The following is a 23,062-nucleotide window of genomic DNA, read 5'->3' on the forward strand; positions in this document are numbered from 1 at the left end:
GTAAAAAGACAATAAGCGCGCTGATCAGATAGAACTTTGCGATGCGATAGCGACGCGACCTGCGATCAGAGAAAGTCCGCACGAGCGCGCGCTGCGCACGGGGAGCGATCGCGTGCGCACTAAGCACGGAGGGCGATCGGGGATCGCGCGCGCTCATGCTCGCGACGCGACGTCATAGTCATTACATACATGGAGGCGCAGGATTTGAACTAGACCTCTCCGGCTCGCCCTAATCCCCCTGCAGTTGCAGTTGAAGTTGTCCGGACGCGCTTACCGAGCGCGGTCGGTAGGGAGGGGCACGTTCACGATGGGGAGGGGCGCACTCGGAGGAGGGCTAGAAAGAGGAGGAGGCAGTGGGAGGTCGGGGAAGGAACCCAGTTGATCGGCGCAGTGCTTCCGGGTTCCCCCGCTCCCTCCCCTCTCCTCCCGCAGTGCCGTCACACACTTGGCGGCGAGAAGCTCCGAAAAAACATCGCCTTACCGCAAGGCTGATCTATCGGGCAGAAAGGACGCTGCGACGCAACCAGGCGTCGGGACGAGACGCGCATCGCACTGCCGATGCTCGAGAAGAGTCCAGCTCACTCCCCGCCTTCCTGTTTGTGAACGAAGTTTCCTGGGCAGATCATCGCTCAACCCGCACCTTGACAACCCTCCCGGGTTTGTGATTGACAGTGAAAGCGTCAAAAAAGCCATAAGTTACGACAGTTGTCGGAGTTTGGAACCTCCTCGCTAACGACCGACTGGTCTTCGTCCATCAGCTCATCCTCTCAAAGACAGACAGTGAGAAGTACAGAGAGAGAAAAAAAGAGTTTGTGGACAAATATTCTGAGCTCCCCCCCCCAGTCCCCCTCCCCACCCCCTTGTCTTTCCTCACCCTAATTCGCTTTGCTTCGCTGCCCCAGGACTTGCTGCCTTTCAAAGTTCGTCCAAAGACAAGACCCCGCGTCTGCAACTGGGTTCCGAGGGGATTACTATTTACCTTCCGCCTAGACGGGACGCGGGGGAGAGCGTGCGAAAGGGGGAGAGTGAGGGAGAGAGGGTGAGGGAGAGAGAGAGAGAGAGAGAGAGAGAGAGAGGGAGAGAGAGAGGGAGAGAAAGAGAGTGAGCGACGCTCGCACGCCGAAGGCATGGCGCAGCGGGTAAGCCTTTTTCAATTGAAATCCGCTTTCGGAGCCACCCCTCGGCCGCGATCCGCTCGTCCCGGGCTCGCCTCGGCTCGGGTCTCCTCACGGATGTATCCCGATGGCGACCCTTGGCTTGTGTACCGCGTGCTCATGCTCCGCACCCTCTCCCCACGGCGCGGCGCCTCTCTGACACCTCTACCCCTTTTCTCTGTCCCTTTGCCGCGCCCCAGTACGACGAACTCGCGCACTACTCGCCCATGGACGGAGTGCCCACGTCGATGTACGGAGACCCGAGGCCTTTGCCTCCCGTGCCGCACATTAACCATGGGCCACCTCTCCACCAATACTCCCACGGATCCCACGGTGGTGTCATGACAAGTTCCATGGGCTCAGCAGTGAACGATGTCTTGAAGCGTGACAAGGACTCCATTTATGGGTTCGTGGAATATGAAAAAAAAATCAAACAAACAATTTTGATGGAAACAAAGGAAAGAAAGACATGGAATGCTAAACAAGGCATGAGGGAGGCTGGGGGCACACACACACACCCGTGTTTACACCTCTTTTACTATACATGGTAAACGCGCGCACGTACATTTTAAGAAAGAGGAATGGTGCAAATGCAAGTTGACAGGCACAATTAATAATTATAGTCAGACGTGCCTTAATTATAGTTGTCCAAATGTGGACACGACGACGATCCGTGCAAGAGTTGTGCAGTGCAAGTCGAGTGAGAAGTTGCACGCGATCTCATTTTAGCGTCGCGACCCGTTATGACTATTTTCCAACATGGCTTCTTCCCTCGCAGCATGATCAGTTTTTAGGTTTTTTTTTCTCCCCCCTCCATAGAACGGAACGTGATGGCTGTGGATTAAACAAAACATTATTTTATCCAGCGTTTAACTTAAATTGATTGCTCAGTAATTACCAATACCAATTAAAAAGATTTATTCGATGTAGTTTTCCCGGAGGTATCATTACCTCTGCTTGTAATGCACTGGCTGGCTCTTTCTGGAATGAGTACGCCGTTCAACCAGCAGCTCCTCCAAGTTGTATTTCATTTGGCGCTTTGACCATCGCACACAAAGGGAACACTCTGAGACGATGCATTTGTTGTTCCCGATTCCGGAATGGAATTCTCACAATTCGCAACGCCGCACAACGTATACCTTTGATGCTCTGATTCCGCCAAGGTGTAAAATTGTGCATGTGCTCTTTAGTCTTCAGGTTGACATCAGTATAAAGGCTTTGTGTTTGTTTTACAATGTTGCATGGCTGTTGCAAACTATAAATGTTGCACTTTTTGTTGCCTCCAGGCATCCTCTGTTTCCACTGTTGGCACTCGTGTTTGAAAAATGTGAGCTGGCCACTTGCACTCCTCGGGAACCAGGCGTAGCTGGTGGCGACGTCTGCTCGTCCGACTCTTTCAATGAAGACATCGCCGTCTTTGCTAAGCAGGTCTGCATGGCACGGCATGACACGGCACGGTGCATTTAATTGCGTCAAACACACGCCAAGTCGAACACCAACTGAGATGCCGCTCGACTACAGAACCTCACACCGTTTCACACGTTGCTCAAACGGTGTATGCGGAAGCACAGCGGGATGGGTCTGGGAGGGGGAGGGGTGGTCCGACCCTAAATCCGATCTCATGGCAAGCTTGGTGAACTGGGATGTCCAGGAAGAATAGCCTGACGAGAGAGAGAGAGAGAGAGAGAGAGAGAGAGAGAGAGAGAGAGAGAGAGAGAGAGAGAGAGAGAGAGAGAGAGAGAGAGAGAGAGAGAGAGAGAGAGAGAGAGAGAGAGAGAGAGAGAGAGAGAGAGAGAGAGAGAGAGAGAGACAGACAGACAGACAGACAGACATGGACATGGACATGGACATGGAGATGGGTGGGGGGTTGGGAATGTGTTTACACAGAGACGTGTCTCAAGCATCATTTATACAAACTTACACCAATTACTTAAAGTTTGTACAATGAAATGTCGGGGATTTACCTGGCTATCAGTCTCTATATCATACCCCTTTGTTACACTGTACAATGCTTAGGTAGAAATACTATATAGTTTATTGCACTTTGTTCATCTGGACATGCGATATGTTGCCTTGCTATGGTTACATGTAACCAACTCGATAGCTGATATGTTTGAAATGAGCACCCGACAGTGAATGCAGTTTCGGAATAAGATCGACAAAACTCCATTCCTGTCGTGTATTAACAGCGGCGGCGCTGCACTCACAGCATGTAAGACGAAAACACAGTTTGACGTTTTGAACAATTGACCAAAGTTGTGCATCGCGGACTGCTGTTCAAGTCGCACTGGAAATAATTATGTGTCCATGTGTTATATTTCACAGACATTTGAAAAACTGAAATGCGTACACGCGTGCACACACACACACACACACACACACACACACACACACACACACACACACACACACACACACACACACACACACACACACACACACACACACACACACACACACACACACACACACACACACACACACACACACACACACACACACCAAAGTATGTGGTTTGACATTAATGATGCACTTGTACCTTCAATAAAACTTTTACAGTTATAGCTGAATTTTTCAACATTATTTATTTATTTTTACAAGACCCAAAATTTATTATATTTTTATGTTGGTCCACAAACTTTATGATCAGCCTTCTTTGTGATATGTATATATGTATGTATGTAGATATATATATATATATATATATATATATATATATATATATATATACATACATACATACATACATATATATAATCGGTAAACAAGTGTGGTTTGTCTATTGTGTCGAATGCCTAATATCTAATGTCTAATGCTGATCATCTTGTTTCTAAAACTGAAGGTTCGGGCCGAGAAGCCGCTGTTTTCTTCAAATCCAGAGCTGGACAATTTGGTAAGATTCCACGTTTTATGAGATGGTTAGTTCAATGACACCTTTTGGCTATGTTTATAATGCCATGTCTTTCCTTGCTTTCAGCTTTGATTCACCTATCGTATCATCGAGTTATTGCAAATCAAGCTAAATCTAGCTGGCGAATGTAGCTGGTTCTCGCTCCTCCACGAGCCTCGACGTTGCATACACAAAATTAAAGAGAGAGAAAACAAATGGTGTAAAGAAGTAAAACTTTCATCGATGAAGCATCATTGTTATTACAGGTGTGCATCCATCCCAAGAATAGATCTGCTTTTTCACAATATTCAACAAATCCAGACTCGGACCTTTGCCCATCATGTGGGTTCGGTGCACGTCTTGAAACGTCACATGTGACTGATTTTTCGGTGGAATGATGTGTATACCTTGTGATAAATGTTAAACACAACGTTTGAAGCAAGAGGGTGATTACATGGCATGCAGTGTATCCCCTCTTGCTTTTTAATCGCACAACTTTACTATGATTTGATGCAACCAGCTTTGAACGCGAGATTGTATTCCTTCGCCAAGCAGACCTTTACTTTACTTTACACCATCACTCGAAATTATTGACGATAGCGATAAATAAAATATCAGAAAGCAGTCGGTCATTCGAAGTTCGAAAGCATCCTGAAATGGCGTGGATTGATTTCCATGCATGCGTGTGACAGGTGATTTTTAACTCAAACTTAACACTCATTGAACTCGCATGAATGTTCATCAAAATGACGTATATTATGATCTATTTTGAAGACGCACTTGTAAAATTTGTCATTCTCTTTCCACAGATGACTTTAGCCATACAAGTGTTAAAGTTTCACCTTATGGAATTAGAAAAGGTAAACGTGTTTTTTTATACCCTTTCCAGTTTCCTTTCTCTAATAAACATCTTTAAACTTTCTTTCAGATGATTGAAGCGATACAAGTATTAAGGTTTCATCTTTTGGAATTAGAGAAGGTAATGTTTCGTGCTGTGCATAAACATATTGTTGGTGTAAACGGGATGTGTGGGAACAAAGTGTCTTGATATATATGTTTATATATATATATATATATATATATATATATATATATATATATATATATATATATATATATATATATATATATATATATATATATGTGTGTGTAATAGAGTTGATGCAATGAAACATGACCGAGAGGGAATGACGTAGGACGTCGAGGAAAGAGTGTTCTGTTGTTAATGTTAAGGGTGATGCATAACACCGTGTGTAACAATGCGTCTCAACATAATGACAGCTGCTTATGCTAATTCTGTGTTTCCTGAAAAGGTGGATTAGAGCACGAGGGGAACTTTGCTTAACGCCGACGAGCGAGAGGTCCTCAGGTCCACCTCTCAGCAGTCATGGATGCGAGGTGTTGGAGTGTGGAAGGGAAGGGGACTGGGGGAGTGGGAAGAGACATGGGGACGAGGGGAGGGGGGCGGACAATCCCCATCGTCCCGGTAACCGTACAACCATTTAAATGTCGTGATTTATCGACAAGAGCCTCGGCTGTTTAGAAACCTTCCCGAGCCTCGCCAGATCGTGTGTACTGAGCCAGTTAGACGACTGTGTCAAGCTCTAGACCAGAGGCCTAGTAAAGTCGCTTCTAATTACATGAATGCTCGGGAGAGGGTATTTTACACTAACGCAGCCAGCCAAAGATTGTTGGGACATGCCAGCACTATAGGAAAACCTCAATATGTATATCTCAGTGTTTGTAATTGTAGTATCTGGTTCGAATCCGACGACCGTTGGAATACTGTAATAATCTGTTGCCCAGGGAAGCGCACAGCTGTAAGCGATGCAATAAAACCGCTGCTTAACATAACACAGGATAATGCGAATGTTAATTAACACTTCAGTTGTTAAGAATCCCGTGGCGGATATGCTAAGATCTTTCGATGCCCCACTTTGACAGTGACCTTGAATTACACGAAACGATTGTAAAGTGTTCAGCTCGCAATCCCTATAGGTGTGTAGCTACTAATTATGGGCAACATGGCTTCAGCCGTGCGTTAATTTTTTTGTCTTTGCGCAAAGGCGTAATTGCGGCCTGCGCGAGAGGCTGCAAATTACAGAAATGCTAGGCTGTGGCCTGGACTCGAAACTTTTTTTAATTTTATTTAAAATCTTCCACCAAAACCTGCTTTTTCTGCGTCTTGTGTTTCGTCCCCGTAGGTGCACGAGCTGTGCGACAACTTCTGCCATCGATACATCAGTTGTTTGAAGGGCAAAATGCCCATCGATCTGGTCATCGACGAGAGGGAAGGCAGCACCAAAGTGGACGATGAATTGTCCGGATCGTCTTCTGGAAACCTCAACGAGCAGGTGAGGGCCACCTCTGCCGCGGTTGGTGAATATAATGTCCCTGCGCGTGTATGGAAATTTCATGAACAAAAGTAAAAATGGTGAAGGGTTTAAGGATAAGCTGCAGAACAATCAAGAAGCGTGATAACAATTTGCTCGTGTTATAATCCATTTGCGCAGAGGTACCTGTAAATAGATTGCTTCATCTCAAGTCGACTGCGATGCTTTAAAAAAATTATTATTTCATATTTTTTGTTCTGCTCAGCCCTGCCACCCTCCTTTCCCACACCTCCCGCCCCAACACCACTCCCCTCAACCACCTTCCGCAATTTAATTTGTTTGCTCTTGTATTGTTGATGTTGTTGTTGTTATTATTATTATCATTATAACAGGGTGTGTTCTCGAGGTCATAAACATGGACAATATATCTGCTTTCACCTTTGCGCAAAGAATACACATTCATTAAGTGCCTGTTGCATTCCCATCGTGAGCATCTTGTCCACCTTTTTCTGTCTCTCACCTGAAACGTGTACCGATCGCTCCGCACGGCGATCGCCTGCGATGCAACGCGACGACAGGTTCCCTCCCCGCGACCGTCCGGAAGGTTATTTTCCTCGCCGGGATTTTGTTTCGGAAATGAATGAATAAATAAATAAATAAATAATAGACCAACGGTTGTGTAAATAATATCCCGAGGATGTTCCACGTTTGTGTAATGATCTATCATGTTGTGCCCGAATCGTCCACGGGCGCCTTTAGGAAGACCCGTGGAAAGGTGATGCCGCACAATGGTACACCCCGTTCATTGTGCGTAGCTCTTGAAGATCACGGGGTTATATGTTCCGAGCGTTATTTAGAACGTGTTCCACAAAGACAAATGAACAATCGAAAGGTCGTTTTGGGTGTGACGAGACTGACAGGCATTTGCCACTTAGAATCAACAAACGCTGTTCCACGACACATGCTTCTCAAATATCGTTTTGAATGTACGCGCGTGGACCAAATGAAGACAATTATATCTATTTTTTCAACTTTAATCGCTTTCAATCCTCATTTGTAATTTTAAGGCTCCTCACGGCGCCATGCAGACGCATAACGTAATGACTTTTATTGACTCACTAATTGTGTTTGCCGCGGATGGGTTCTGAAAGTCTCGCCCGCGACTCAGTGAGTCCGCGACTGACGATGAAGCGAAGAAGAGGATTCTCACTGGTGATGAGACCAGGACAACGCGTGTAAATTACAATTAACTCTTATCCCGGCTTGTGCTCGATTGTAGGCCACACGTGAGAATACTTACACACCGGATGAGATTTGTAACATGTGCAGTCCTTCCAAATACAATCCATTGTGAGACTCATCTGATCTCTTGGGTGTCCCAAGCCATTGGAGTGGGTTCCTTACACGACATGGTCGTTAACCTAACCCCCTCCCCCTCTCTTTCCTTTTCTTTGCCACTATCTTTCATTCCCTCCTTTACACACACACACACACACACACACACACACACACACACACACACACACACACACACACACACACACACACACACACACACACACACCCTCCTCCTTACTCTTCTCTCCAACAGTGCTCATTTCCTTTGCTGGACCTTTACAGATTGCTTTACTTGAATCATTTCATGTAGTTATAGTCCGTGTATATATCCAAGGTGTGTTGATTTTGAGGTGAGTTCCTATGTAAATACTGTATATACCTTAAACCTAGTAATAAATACGGAGGGAATCACAACGGAGACCAAGTCAAGGAGGTATCTCGTGCATTCCAAAGGCAGGACATTACCTGAAAGGTGTCCTGCTGCTAGATTTGTGACGTACAAAATAAGAAAAAAATTAAATTAATTTTGAATCGTTCATGCAACTTGGGACCATGATATGATGGTCAAGGTTCACTGAAATTGTCACCTTTTGAGGCGACAGATATACCCTGGACCCAATGTATAAAATTGCTTCTCATTGGAGGGATCGAGGGTGGCATAATATTGAGCGTTCCACTTAAGTGTGCACACACACCCCACTGTTATACACCTCACTGGTGTCTGTGCGCACCTTGACGTGATGACGAACGCAATCTTGAGTGCAGGTTCAATCGTTGTCAAGTTTTGGATAAGCACATAGTCAAGCAAGTGACCTCAAGGCACCAAGTTTGATACTGCTCGTGTGGAAATCCACAGCACCAGTATGCCCTTGAAACCATCCTGTTTTGAGATGTCCTGCGTTCTGATCCTGACGCTTGTATAACCACATCTGTCTGACATGATCATTTGATACCCCGCCCATTTCCCTTTACTTTCACGACCCTCCACTGACTCCACCCACTCCCTCCTCCCCTTTTTTTGGTGACCATTGTCAAGAAATGGGACTGTCAATGCAGTGCTTGCATCACTGAAGTCGTCGGCATGTGATTGTGCACTTCATGTAAATCTTTCCACACTTAAAAAAATAAGAAGAGGAACACAGTGAGACGCTCAGCCAGTGGAGTCATTCGCTCCAGTACGACGATAAGCAGTGATAAAAATGACAAGATTAACTGAACAGGACGACATGGACTGCAACCATGTGGAAAATTCGGCCGCATCCTGGATTGTTAGAGCAGAGCAAAGTGGCCACAATTGCGCACCTGGTTGTCCCCTCCCTCCCCCCCCCCCCAAGTGTGGCAGGAAAGTTGTGAGATGCAACCGAAACGTGAAATCGTACAAACATTTTGCTTTGGGTCTCGGTGACTCTTTTAAAGAGATGGCCAAATGGTTCATTGAGTGCGATGGGTAGCCATTTGATCCAGGGGCCACGACCCGGGCGTGTAAGCCAGCAGAGGGAGATATATACATATACATATATATATATATATATATAATAGTTATGGGGTTTAAACCCCAAATTCCCCGGGGGCACAGGGATGGTTATTCTGCTGCTCGACGCCGTGAACTCATCGGTTTTTTTCTTTTGGGGGGGGGGGGGTACAGGGAGAAAAATATTTTTAAAAAAACAGACACCAAAGCCCCGATGACGTCGAAGGAAAGAAATCTAAACAACATTTTTTTGGAGAGAATGTCCCGTGGTTCTGCGGACAGGCTTCGACAATTGCACGGCATCGAGCCCCATGGCTTTGTTAGCTATATGCGCAGCCGCGTTTAAGGCACAGCGGTTTGTCCATTAACGTTCGGCGAATTCCTTATAATTGCGTCTAAAGTAGCTAATTGTCGTCTAAACTAGCTCAGAGCAGCGCTTAAATATATCGAGCGCATAAAGAGGGCCGGGCAGGCCCCACGTTGATGGCGTAATAGTGCCGGGCTAGGGCTGCGAGAGGTGACGATAAAATTTATAAAGCGCAAAATGATCCGAGCTGCTTGCTCCGGCGATTGGGACGAAGACGTTACGTTTTCCAGAATGGTGGCGCTGTTTAAAAAACAGCCATAATTGGTCGCGCTTAGAATGCCAGGTCATAGCCCGGAGCGCATTTGTCTGTCTGCAAAAAGGCAGCCTCCGTTCAGGCCTGTCATGTCGACGCTGTGACAGCGTGATTACCCTGAGCGTAACTCTTGCAGGTTTGTTTTGTTTCTTTCTTTCTTTTCTTTCCTTCCTTCTGTACTATAGGGTGTCGCGCGAGAAGCTCCATGCGAAACCTTCAGCATTGTGACGTCACTTTGGCGGTCTCTAGCAATTGTGATGTCATCATTTCATACATGGTGATTCTATTTTGGATACTTCAATTTGAGCCTCCATTCTTTCACTGTATTCCTCTTGGTTTTCTATGGACGATGAGCCGGCCAACCCTGGACTTAATGCTGTTGGGTCATTTTAAAAGAAAGTTTCCAATCTCTCGAACAGCGCGTGTTCTTGTTATATCATGTTGTCTTACCTAATTGCCTCTCGCGATTTTGTGGTGCGATGCAGCAAAACTGGTGGAACAAATGTTTCCAGGTGGGGGGAACAATAATGAACCCACTTCACATCCCACACTGAACCACAAAAATGATCTTGCAGCATATTTGTTCTTCACAATGGGTGTCGTGACCATTCAGTGTTGCATGAAAGATTGCCTCTCGGTGTTTCTCCCTCCCCCACCCATTATACTTTTTATTGGGGCTTTGAAATCTCTGCCGAAATTATTTTATTGGAATTATAAATAGGAGCTAAAATGTGCAAAGGTACCACTCCGAGGGGGGTCTCAACGTGCCCATCTTACCGTTCATCTGAAACTGACTTGGTTTGTGGAGGTAATTTATGACCGGTCATGTTTACGTGCCCCCTTTTGTGCCTTTGCTGTGGTTATGTAATCATCTCACTTTTACCATGGTGATTGCTCTGGAAATCAAGGCAGTCATAAACTTTCCAAACGTTCTGCGCACATGCTTGTCCTCAATGCTTCATGAGGGACGTACACGCCTTGGCAAAACAAATCTAGTGCATAGAGTATGAGTTGTGCTGAATGGTGCTGCTACCGCTAACGTGTGCAAAACTTTTTATTTCCACATCGATCATTCCGCCTTTATATTTCGGTTTGGCAAGATCAGAGAGAACGTCCGAAGTTGCACAAAGTGAACCAAAAGGTCACCAAAGTATCACTGGGTCTAAGCTGCTGAACCGCACGCTGTGCACTTTGAAATGTGTTATCGACTTTAGTCCAAACTTTAAGTACATACGAATCTTGTTACACGTGCATTGCACAATTGCCTCGTGCACTACAAGGAAACTTCTGTGTTGAGCTTTCAATAATGCTCTCAATAGTCTCTCTCCTCTCTCCTGGGTATATTAGATGACAGTGCCAATATGATTCTTCGCAAGAGGCCATCTGTACAATGATAGGGACAGGAGCTTATGTGAATCGAGTATAAAAGCATGAAGGTGGGTGTGGAGGTTAATCGAGTTGGGGAGGAAAGCATGGGGCATAAAATATTTAAAAGAGCAAAGATAAAGGGAAATGGGCGTGGAGGGGTAAGGGTTTCAAAAGTTTGCCCATTTTGGATATGTCATATGTAGATGGGCTCTCAAACAATACTGCGAGTTCTCCTTGTTAGTTTGAAGCATGTAGTATATGACTACACATTTCTTGGTGATAAAATTAAACAATGCAGCAACACTGGCTCCTGGAGGGTGATGACGTCACGTGGGGAGCAGGATTGCATTTTGTTCAACTGGACTTTGACCTGCATGTTGATTATTGCACATTCTCAGATGTTTGCAGGAGATCAGAATTTACAGAAAATGCAATTGTGCTGTTGCTGCTGATTCATGGGTTGCGAATGTCTAATGTTGAGTAGCAATATTCGATAAAAGGTTGATTAGTTAAAGGAATCTTTTCAATCTGATTGTAATGTATAAAAGCTTTGTTTGGATGGTGTAGCAACCCTCTCAAGTTGCTCCGTTTCAAATCTCAAATATAATATTGAATAAAACCACACCTCGTGATACCAAACTCAATTGTTGATGTCTGACAAGGAAGAGAACAGCATGTGGATACTTCATTGATCTGTAGGATCGTCGTTTATACAGTTTCATAATGATCTTGATCTTTCACTGGAAGAAGGCAATATCAGGTGGACAATGTGCAAGACTGGTCTGCAGAAGATTACAATGATTTGTATGACTTCCTTCCTGATATCAGTCCGATGAAGCAACTGTGAGATGTATTGAACTGATTTGTGATGACTTTGCACTTAAGAACATTCACATATGGAGATCAAGGACACATGGAGTCCTTATATACAGTGATTGTACTATTTCAAGGACACATGGAGTCCTTTGATACAGTGCTTATACTATTTACTCATGTTCAGTGCTACATACTTGCCATATCTGCAAGTTAATTTAGAAAATTAACTAAAACCAATACACGTATTAAAGCTGAGTTGATTAAATTCAATAATTTAATTTATCGGTTGTGGGTTAGCATGGTCATGATGCACCAAATATCCTCTTAAAGGAGACCATTAATGTATATTTTGTTCACAATAATACATTTCTGTCGACTATCCTTCAACAATCGTGTCCCATGGGAAGCTTTCCTCATCATACTCATAGCAAGTTGTACAATCTTAAAACATTAATCTATGAACTTTTTGATTGTCTTGCATCTCATGGCTGGGCTGACAAGATAGCCTAGAGGTATGTACACTCACCTCGAAGCCGTCGAGCCTGGATCCTGACCCAGCTAAAAACTGTCATCCTGATGTTTGACCCAACAACAGACGTTAAACAGGATGTCCTGTCTGCCAACACTAGTTGGACGTTTAGGATCCCACGGTGTCCTTTGTGAAGGGTAGGCGAGCTATCGCCGACAACATGAACAAATTACAAATTCCTGCCCTAACCACTGTTGGGAGAGGGATGGCAAACCAAATCACCCAGCATGACCCTGGCTTAGAAACTGCTTCGGCAGAAACAACACTCCGTCACACAAGTGTATGGGGAATCGGATCGGATCACATCTAAAATCCATGTCCAACATTGACAGGCAGCTACATGATTATTTATGTCCAGTATTTTGGCTGGAAATGCGTTTGAATAGTTAAGTGGCAAAGGAGGTGAGTTGAGGGTCTTCGGTGACTTCCGTCTTGCTAATATTTGCGGATATTGCTCACCTTTGATGTTGACAGAATGTTACAAATGTCAGGTTTGAGCAATCCATTACCCCGATGCCTTGTTAGATATGCACCTTAATTTGTACGACTGCCACTACACTTGTTTGTGCTGTCTGTCCATAAATTTTAAGTTTCGTTCCTTCGAGCTGTAGGGGGTAGCATACATGCAGTCAGTTTGTCATTGTGGCAGCTTGCCTGTGCACCTCTGGGCCTCAGGCGCTGGATGTGCTTGACTTCGCCACACCCTCCTCGTCATTTGGGAACTGTAGCTAAACCTGTTAGCAACGTGTAAGGAACGAAATGGAGATGCAGTATCACCCTGAGATGTGCAGAGGCCTTGGGCCGGATGATGAATGCATAAATAAGTCCTGCAAATGTGTCAGGGGTTCAACAACAGAGGAGGGGAGTCTGACTTGGAACTGATCCTTTTCACCTACCTCTAGTAAACAGAAAGAAAAGGAGATGAGAATGAAAATTAGAGGGGAAATAGGAGAAAGGGAAGAGAAGAAGGGAAAAGAGGAAGTGGAAAAATAAAAATATGGAAAGTCAGAAGAGAAATAGGAGAAAGGAATATGGGAAAAAGATAATAATGTTGATCTAGGTATGATAATTTAACTGACATCGGAAACGGAGAAGCAGAGGTTTTGGGTGTTGTTGGCCCTTCATCGAAGGAAGAGAGGGCTTTTGCTCTTGTTGGCTCTTGCTCCTACGAAGGGTTATTGGCAGAAACATCAGTTTATCCTTGCTTCCCACTGTGGTTAGCACACCTCATTAAATGTTCTGGTCATTCCATCCATTGTTCCATCAATTTATGAGTTATGCATGGGGGTTTGTGCATAATTGAGAAATGGAAGAGAAGAACGGTTGGTAGGAGAAAAATGATGTGAGTGAAATGAGGTGGGAGAGAAGGTAGGAGGAAATGAAGTGACATTTGGTAGGAGGAAGGGAGGTGGCATATATGCAGCAAGGTTGGATGGGAGGTGGTGAAGCAGTAAGGGTTTAAAATAATCTGCAATACTTGCATAAACTGGAATGGCACTCAGTAGCGTGCATACCTCCACCAGGCTTAACAGTTTGTTTTGTATCCCACTGATAGGCTGGATCTGCATCTGGACCTCAACTAAAATATAATCAGCTTGTTCTTATCACCTACCCAACTCATCCACCAAGTTTCGTCCTAATCCGTCCACAAAGTTTTGAGATGTCATGCTATACATCGTTTTTGGCCCCATGTCTCAATGTTGAAGAATCCCTTTAAAATTTTAAAATACTCGTACCTGGATCCAGATCCGGATTTTCACCAAAATGGAATCATTTTTTCCTTGTCACACACCCAAGCTGTCCACTAAGTTTCGTCTAAATATATCCGTAACTTTTTGAGTTATCCTGCTCACACAGACAGATAAACAGACAAGGGTGAAAACATAACCTCCATCCACCTTTGGTGGTGAAGGTAATAATAAACAAATGAATTGTGCAAAGTTTATGGGAGATAGGGGAAGCAAGGGGACAACTTATTGAGAGAGGAAATTTGGAAGGAGTAGGGGGGAGGGTAGAAGAGGTTGAAGTGAAGTAGACAGTGGAGTGAAGCTTTTAAATGTTTTTGAGGAAAGAGATTAAAATGAGTGTGTAGAAGGTCGTGGGAGGAGTGAAATAAAGATGGCCACCTTATACCAAAGAAAAAAGCTTAATTTGTAATGCGATCATGAAATAGTTCTAACAACGAGAGCTACATTTAAAGTACACCGCCCTGATGCCAAGTAAACAAATAACGTCCTCCGGCATGTGACATTGCCCGGGTGCCTTTGGCGCCCAGCGATTCCGCTGTGCAGCACATGGAGATGGAATTGGAAGGGCGCGGTGTACAATGATTGATTGATGTGCAATTAAAATAAATGAATAATAATCGTAAAATAATTTATTCCTTAATCAATTGGCTAAGAGCATACCTAAACCACCACTCTTTCGTCCGAATCTGTAACTTTTTGAAAATTAAGTAATTAATCGAAAAATGAATAATTAATTGATTAATCAATAAATCAAAAATAGCCTTTTAGCCAAATCACTTGTTCACTGTCATGTCCAAATACCAACTTCCAAGTTCAAAAGGTGCCTGAGGTATTGCCCAGATGAGAAAGAAAATAAATAAGTAATTAAATTTTTTTGATAATAATTAAGTAATTAATCAATGAATTGATTCATCAAAAATACTGTTTTTGCCAAAGCACTTGTTCACTGTGCCCAAATTTCAGCTTCCCAGCTCAAAGGATGGCTGAGATATCGCCCACACAAACAAACAAGAAAGATGTCATGCAGATCATGATACTTGCTTAATCCCTTAAATAGATTTGACCATTAAAAAAAATGGTGGTTGAATTCAGTGACCGGATATGGAAATCCTCTTCAAATTTCAAGTCAATTGGATGAAAATTGATGATTTTTATAAATTTGGCCTGTGTTGACCTTTTGACCTTTCAACATCAAAAATAATAGGTGGTTGAATTCAATGACCTTGTATGCAAATCCTCTTCAAATTTCAACTCATTCAGATTAAAATTTATGATTTTTGAAATTTGACAATGTTGTTGACCTTTGGCCGATGTTGACCTTTTGACCTCAAAATCAATAGGCATCTTCCTTTTTGCCAACTTTACCATTTTCTGGGGTTTTGTGTAGATCTCGTTTAAATATTATCTGGAGGCAGTTGACATACAAACAAACAGACAAACAAACAAAAAAGTCGTCATACATAACACGATACTTGCAATATCCATAAAACAAATTTGACCTTTAAAAATAATTGGTAGTTGAATTCAATGACCAAATATGCAAATAAAATCCTCTTCAAATTTCAAGTCAATCAGATGAAAATTGCCAATTTTAGAAATTTGCCCTTTGTCAACTTTTTGGCCTATGTTGACCTCAAAAAGACTTGTTCATTGAATTCAGTGACTGGAAATGCAAATTAGCTTCAAGTTTCAAATTAATCGGATGAAAATAGAGGATTTTAGAAATCTCACCTGTTGTTGACCTTTGGCCATGTTGACATTTTGGCCTGTGGTGACTTCAAAAATAATTAGTGGTTGAATTCAACCAACATATCTGCAATTCCTCAAATTTCAAGTCAATCAGATGAAAATTGACAATTTTAGAAATTTGCCCTCGGTTGACTTTTTTGGCCGATGTTGAGCTGAAAAATAATTAGTGGTTGAATTCAGTGACCTGATGTGCCAATCCTGTTCAAATTTCTAGTCAATTGGATGAAAATTGAGGACTTTAGAAATTTGCCAAAGTTGTTGACCTATTGACCTTTTGACCTCAAAAACAACAGGCTTCTTGCTTATGACAAACTTACCATGTGGTGAAGTTTCGTGAAGATCGGTTTAAAATTGTGACCCATCAGCGATTGACAAACAAACAGACAGACAGACATACAGAATAATGCACAAGTTCAACCAATATACTTGAAAAATCTTCGATTCTCTCTAGTAACAAACAAATGGCGTGAAAACTGAGTAACGTTCTTGTGGCACAGGTCATCAAAGGTGCCCGGCGATGACGTCATGCAGCACCTGGAGATGGAAGAGGAAGGGGAAGTGTACAATTACATAATCCTAATCTTTACTGTGCATGAAACGTCAGCTTCATAAAAAGCAAGACACTTAATCCACTTTCTCTATGTGGATAAAATAGTCCTAAAGTTATCAAAAATATATTGACCCTTTGATAACAAGAAATGCTTCTCCAAGAAATGTTCACAAGGATGGCATAATCTGTGGCAAATTCCAATGTAAATATAATTAATATACAAAGCTTTATTTGACTTCTGTGTAAATGAGATTAGTCATTCAAATCAGAATTGGTCAAACTTGGTCACAACGAAGCAAAATTTAGGGAAGAGTTCTATTCTCAGGGATAAATGTATTCATGAAGTGAAATGTGTTAAATGATCAGGGCAGTCTCTCTGGACATATCTTGAATATTTGGTACAGTCTGGCATCTCGTCTTGATCTCCTTACTCTTTGCTTATGTAATCATGGATCTCTGACTTCCTCTACCCTCATAGCCAACGTTTCGCTATCGTCGGGATTCTCTCATTTCCTCTCGCTCTGTCAAGGATGTAGTGCCCCATGGCAGTGTCTTGGGACCAGTCTTGTTCTTCATCTTCATCAATGACCTTTCTGATTCCCTGGAAAATCCTGCCTATATCTTTGCTGATGATTCCACCCTCTGGTGTATCATTTCTCATCCTCCAGACAGGCAAGCAGCAACCTCTTCATTCTCTGCAGACTATGATGGAATCAGGAGCTGGTCCAACACTTGGACTATGTGTTTCAACCTTGACAAATCCCATAAACTCACCCTGTCTCTCCAAAAGGACCATCTGGCAACCCCTTCCATCTACTTCCTTAATAAACAAACCACTTGAAGAGGCTGAGTCATTCAAACTTGTGGACCTCACCATCAGCCATGATCTTTCTTGAGCAGACTGTATGTATTTCCAAGATGGCCTCCAAAGCCAGCCACTGTCCGGGCATCCTCTGTTGTGCGAGGTCTTTCCTTGGCCAATCTGAACTCTTATCCACCGACAAGGTCTTCATTTGCAGCTTGATGCATTACTGCTCTCCCCTTTGGGCTGTTACCCCTGAACCACACGATTTCTTACTTGATGCCATTGGAATCAAGGCCCTCAAAATCATTGGCATTTCCCAAAATCAAGCTGAGTGTCAAAGTCTCTTACTTTCACATCACAGTCAGGTTGATGGCCTCTCTATTCTACCGCCTCCTTTTTGGTCTTGCACCATCTGCCCTCTCTTGGCTCAATCCTTCCCAAGGTCTCTCCAGGGTGTACACGGTCTGTCAGTAACTCTCTTCTTGTTAAACCCCCAAAACTCAGGCTCACTGTTCACCTCCACTCATTTGTTCCTCTTTCTCTCGACTGTGGAACCGACTTCCACAATTTGTTCAGTCCCATTCTTCCATCCACGTCACCCCCATCCACCTTCATGATATCTTCTACACAAAATTACCCCATTCCCAAGCACTCTGTTTTCCAGCTTATGATTTTTTTTCACCTCTCCTTCACCTCAGTTATTAATGATGTGTATTGTTGATAAAGATTGTTAAGGCAGAGTTATATTCTCAGGGCTCAGTGTATTGATGTTGAAGGTTGTTAAGGAAGAGTTATATTCTCAGGGCTAAATGTATAAATGTTAAAGATTATTAGGGAAGAGTTACATTCTCAGGGCTAAGTATATTGATGCTGAAGATTTAGGAAAGACTTGTATTCTCAGGGATAAGTGATTTAATGTTGAAGATTGCTCGGGAAGTGTTATGTTCTCAGGGCTAAGTGTATTAATGATGAAGATTGCTCGGGAAGAGTTACATTCTTAGGGATAAGTGCATTAACGGTGAAGATTGTTAAGGAAGAGTTATATTCTCTGGGATAAGTGCATGAATGATGAAGATTGCTCGGGAAGAGCTCCATTTTCAGGGATAAGTGTATTAAAGATGAAGATTGTTGTGGAAGAGTTCTATTCCAGGAGCTCAGTGTATTAATGTTGAAGATTTTTTAGAGAAGAGTTATATTCTCAGGACTGTGTGTGTTAATGATGAATATTGTGAGGGAAGAGTTATATTCTGGGAGCTCTGTGTATTAATGATGAAGATTGGTAGGGAAGAGTTGTACTCTTGGGATCAAGTATATCAATGATGAAGATTGTTCGGGAAGAGTTCTATTCTCAGGGCTCAGTGTATTAATGATGAAGATTTTTTAGAGAAGAGTTCTATTCTCAGGACTGTGTGTGTTAATGATGAATATTGTGAGGGAAGAGTTATATTCTGGGAGCTCTGTGTATTAATGATGAAGATTGGTAGGGAAGAGTTGTACTCTTGGGATCAAGTATATCAATGATGAAGATTGTTCGGGAAGAGTTCTATTCTCAGGGCTCAGTGTATTAATGATGAAGATTGCATGAATTGTAAGCAATTAATATAATCATAAGGCTTAAAACCTGATGCTCATTTTGGGTGGTTTTCGAAACTTGATCATGATATGGCTGTTCATTGACGTGGAGAGCTCGTTTGGTTAATTTGGAATTCAAACCCAATGGTTAATTTCTGGTTTGAATTTTAATATCGGATGGTTAATCATGAGAGCCTCCTTTATATTCAACTTTCACCGAGTCTTCCTGTATGCTTCGATGCTCAATTCACATTGCAAATCCTCCTTGTGGATATTGTTTGTTGAATGGTATTGCCCTTTTTGAACTTTTTTTTTCGAATTTGCAGTCATTCGGGGTGTGTACATATTATGTACGCCAGCAGAGGTGGGTGAGGGGAACCGGCTGTCAAGGCCTGACGTTTGACTGAAGGTGATTTGAGCAGGAATTTGTAATTTGGTCAGGGTGCCGAAGATAACTCGCCGACTCTTTCGTGAAATACACCATGAGATCTTTAACGTCCTTCGACTACCTGTATGTGCAGATGAGTCCTCTGACTTAACGTTCTTCCGATGGTCCGAGCACACATCATCCTGAGAGCGAAACACCAAGATGATAGTTTATACCTGGCTCGAGATTCATACACATGCCAAACAGCTCAGAGGTGAGTGTGCTTGCGTGGAGTCTATCCTGCCAGCCCTGGACCGTGACTACCAAATCTCAAAAAGCATGTTTTTGTTTATTTTATTTTTTTGCTTAATAACAAGCAAAGAGTACTACCAGACATTAGTTGAATGATGTTTTGATACAAAGGTTGTTATTTTCGATTTGAAGTGTTCAAAGGGGCCAATTAACAAGATATGATAGTCCAAGATATACCATAGTATAATGAGCTGAAGCATAATATAAATAAATAATGCATTTATATTTTCTCTTCCTAAATATAATACGTACTTGTATAATAATAATAATAATAATAACAAATGTCTTCTGAATCTCATTCTGAGATCTTTTTCAATTCCGCATGGTTGTGGTTATCTCTCCGGTCATAATAGATCCCAGGGAAATGCTTAGTTATGGTGTGAAGACCTATTCTAAGTGAATGAGACAATCTTTCCAGTTGTAGTTAATTTTACAGTTGCAGGAAACATTGAAATTTGGAGGAGTCAATATTGAATGCGTATATAACTGATTGGGACAAAACAGATCGTAACTAGAACGGCACTCAGTAGAGCACATACCGACACCAAGCTGAACATTTCACATTTTGTACATCACTGAAAGGCCGGATTTGGATCCGGACCTGAACCAATATGTAATCGGCTTGTTCTCGTCACATAACCAACTCGTCCACCATAATAACTCTTATCCACAACCTGTCATAACTCGTCCACAACTTTTTGAAATACCATGTGATGCAGTATATCGTTTTTGGCCCATCTCTCATGGTGAAGAATCACTTGAGAAATAAAAAAAAAACTCACGTATCCGGATTTGGACTCGAATCCTCCCCAAAATCGAATCAATTTGTCCTTGTCAGACACCCAATCTGTCCACCAAGTTTTGTCCTAATCGTCCATAACATTTTGAGATATCATGTTATATGTATATTGTTTTTGGCCTTGTATCTCAATAGTGAAGAATCATTTAAAAAGTTCTTGTATCTGGATCTTCAACAAAATCGAATCAATTTGTCATTGTCATACACCCAACCTGTAAACCAAGTTTTGTCCGAATCTGCCCATAACTTTTTGATGTATCCTGCTCACAAACAGACAAACAAACAGATAAGGGTGTAAACATAACCTTCTGCGTCCACCTTCGGTGGCAGAGGTAAATATCATTAATTTATTTAAGAAGAAAATAACTGTGTATTAAATGAGTGACAAACACAATAAAGCTAGAAATTCCCTTTTGTTTGGATTAGAGAACTGCTGGAGTTTAGAGAACTCCTTGAAGGTTGAAGGAAAGATGAATAAGCTACATTTGAATGAGCATCACCTTTCTTTGCAAGGCAATAATTCTTTATCTCCTGTTACAATTTCTCCCCTCAAGAACTTTTGTCCAATTGCAATTGCATTATGAGATAATGGACAAGCATTTTGTTGCAAGTTTCTCACCCATTTGTCTGAGCATAATATTTAACAGAGAATCCTAAAGACGAACCATCAGGTCAAAGACAGGCAGTCAGGCCACAGAGAGACACGGAAGATGATGTTGGAAAGGCAGAGATAGAGAAGAGTAGAAAAGAGATAGAGATATATTCCGGCAAGATTAGGGCGAGCCAAGACTCGTAACCAGCCCCTTGTCTCTTGCGCCAGACCGATGACAGACCAGCCTTGCGATGACAGCTACTTCGGAGGGCCCAGGGAAGATTAGGCCGTCGGGCGGCTTGTTCAAAACAGCAGCCTCTCAATGTTCGCTCTCTTGTCTGCACTGCTTTGAGATGCCGCAACAGAGAGGGATGGAGCAGGGCAAAGAGGAATGGGGGAGGCTGGGGGGTGGGGGGCGACAGGGAGGAACATTTTTTTGGGGGTGGAGGGAAGTAACGGAGGAGTTTGAGGAACGGGGTCCCAAACTGACAAATACTCCCAACCATACATCCAAGCTGGAGATGGTTGAAAGTGAAACAAACTTTTGCTCATCCATCCATGCCCTCTTTGAAAGCACACAGATACCAAACGACACTGGACATTGTGATACTCCACCTCTGTTTCCTATTCCAGTACAAATTGGTGCAGAAGGCAGTATTCTGAACTCTGGAAGCTAATATCCTCATCAGTTTGGTTTTCTATACATAAGGTGCAGGACATAACATCCAGGTAACTTGCAGGATTTTCAGGAGTTGAAGCTTTGCAGATTTTTATAATCGCTTTCGTGTTTAAAAATAAGAGGGTGAATAAACCTTTCGCGCGTCTGTATTTCATTCATAAACTGATATGAACTTAAAGGTTGCATTATCTGCTTTTTGCATGACGTTCTCTTTACAAGACGAGGTGGGGTTTTACTTCTAAGAGATGGCAGCCAAAGCAAAGGCTCAGCCATGTCTAAGCCTAAGTGACACCTTATGTTGGGTATTAGACCATGCTTCTTATACCATCGTCATTTTTCCTTTTGTGAGTGCTAATCATTCCTGACAAGTGTGCGCACCGTTTTGACCGCTCTCAGCTCACACGCTTTGTTCCCAAATTTCTTTATTTTTTTCTCCTTTTCTTTGGTGTTTTGAGATTTCATCTCGTGCTGCCACTTGCATGCATAATGGAACTTTGGTTGTCCAAAGCATGTGACTCTGTGGTTAAAGTACATAACCAAAAGTAATGGGACAGCACATGCAAACCTAAAATGACCCCTCTCAACCTGCATGTGCACATTTTAACCTCCACCCCTCCCAACAATGCAAAACGACATTTACTTTATGAAGTTGTCTGATTGTGACATTCTGAAGAAGGCTGCCATGATGAAGATGCGACATGTTTGATGCAATACTGCAGTGAGGGCCCTCAGACACTTTGCCGTACCTCCCTATCTGTTTGAAATTGGTCCAACATTGATGATCTGGAGTGACCAGCCGAGGACCCTAACGCAAACCAAATCTAACCACTCTGGAGCATCTTGGAACGCCACTTGAGGGTCACAGTCATGGAAGCACAATCCACTGATGAACTTGCACTTGCTCTGAAAGAGAAATGGCTCAATATTACACCTTAATGTCTCCCGTTTACCATCATTTGGTCGAAAATGTTAATGACTTGAAACACTATTAAAATCGTGTGTGTGTGTGTGTGTGTGTGTGTGTGTGTGTGTGTGTGTGTGTGTGTGTGTGTGTGTGTGTGTGTGTGTGTGTGTGTGTGTGTGTGTCAAATCAGACATGACAGACATGCATTTTGATCTGGTACTAGCAGACGACATTGCACAGCTTTGCTTTTTAGGTTTTAGAGGTGATATCAAGCTGGCTGTTCTATCTGCTTCTACCACTTGGTAACCTTTGGACTAGTTAACTGACCCAATTTTTACATGAATTTACCACGGAGTGTACCATCCTGTTTCAATACGATCTTCCCTGGTTTATAACTGCCACAAGACTCCATTGATGGTTACCTTCCAATTGTGGATCAGATCGTCCATCCGTTACGAGTTGCACA

The 23,062-nt window shown here is 42.8% G+C and overlaps 1 protein-coding gene across 4 annotated transcripts in view; it reads left to right on the forward strand.

Moving 5' to 3' along the window:
* The first annotated feature begins 348 nt into the window (after positions 1–348).
* The window catches only part of LOC147014707 (homeobox protein Meis2-like), a 268,684-nt gene continuing 245,970 nt past the window's right edge, over positions 349–23,062 (forward strand). Inside the window, exons 1-6 of one of the 4 annotated variants that reach the window (XM_085852856.1) lie at positions 349–1,139; positions 1,355–1,560; positions 2,441–2,582; positions 3,997–4,047; positions 4,973–5,023; positions 6,249–6,398. In XM_085852856.1, the coding sequence (XP_085708982.1) occupies positions 1,128–1,139; positions 1,355–1,560; positions 2,441–2,582; positions 3,997–4,047; positions 4,973–5,023; positions 6,249–6,398 (612 nt within the window). In that variant the 5' untranslated portion in view covers positions 349–1,127. Of the gene's footprint in view, positions 1,140–1,354; positions 1,561–2,440; positions 2,583–3,996; positions 4,048–4,853; positions 4,905–4,972; positions 5,024–6,248; positions 6,399–23,062 lie in introns of all 4 variants that reach the window. The other 3 variants (XM_085852857.1, XM_085852855.1, XM_085852854.1) reach the window with 3 other exon arrangements.

Source organism: Eptatretus burgeri, chromosome 13 (genome assembly GCF_056783735.1).
Source record: "Eptatretus burgeri isolate ZD-2024b chromosome 13, Ebu_testis_v1, whole genome shotgun sequence".
Lineage (NCBI taxonomy): Eukaryota > Metazoa > Chordata > Myxini > Myxiniformes > Myxinidae > Eptatretus > Eptatretus burgeri.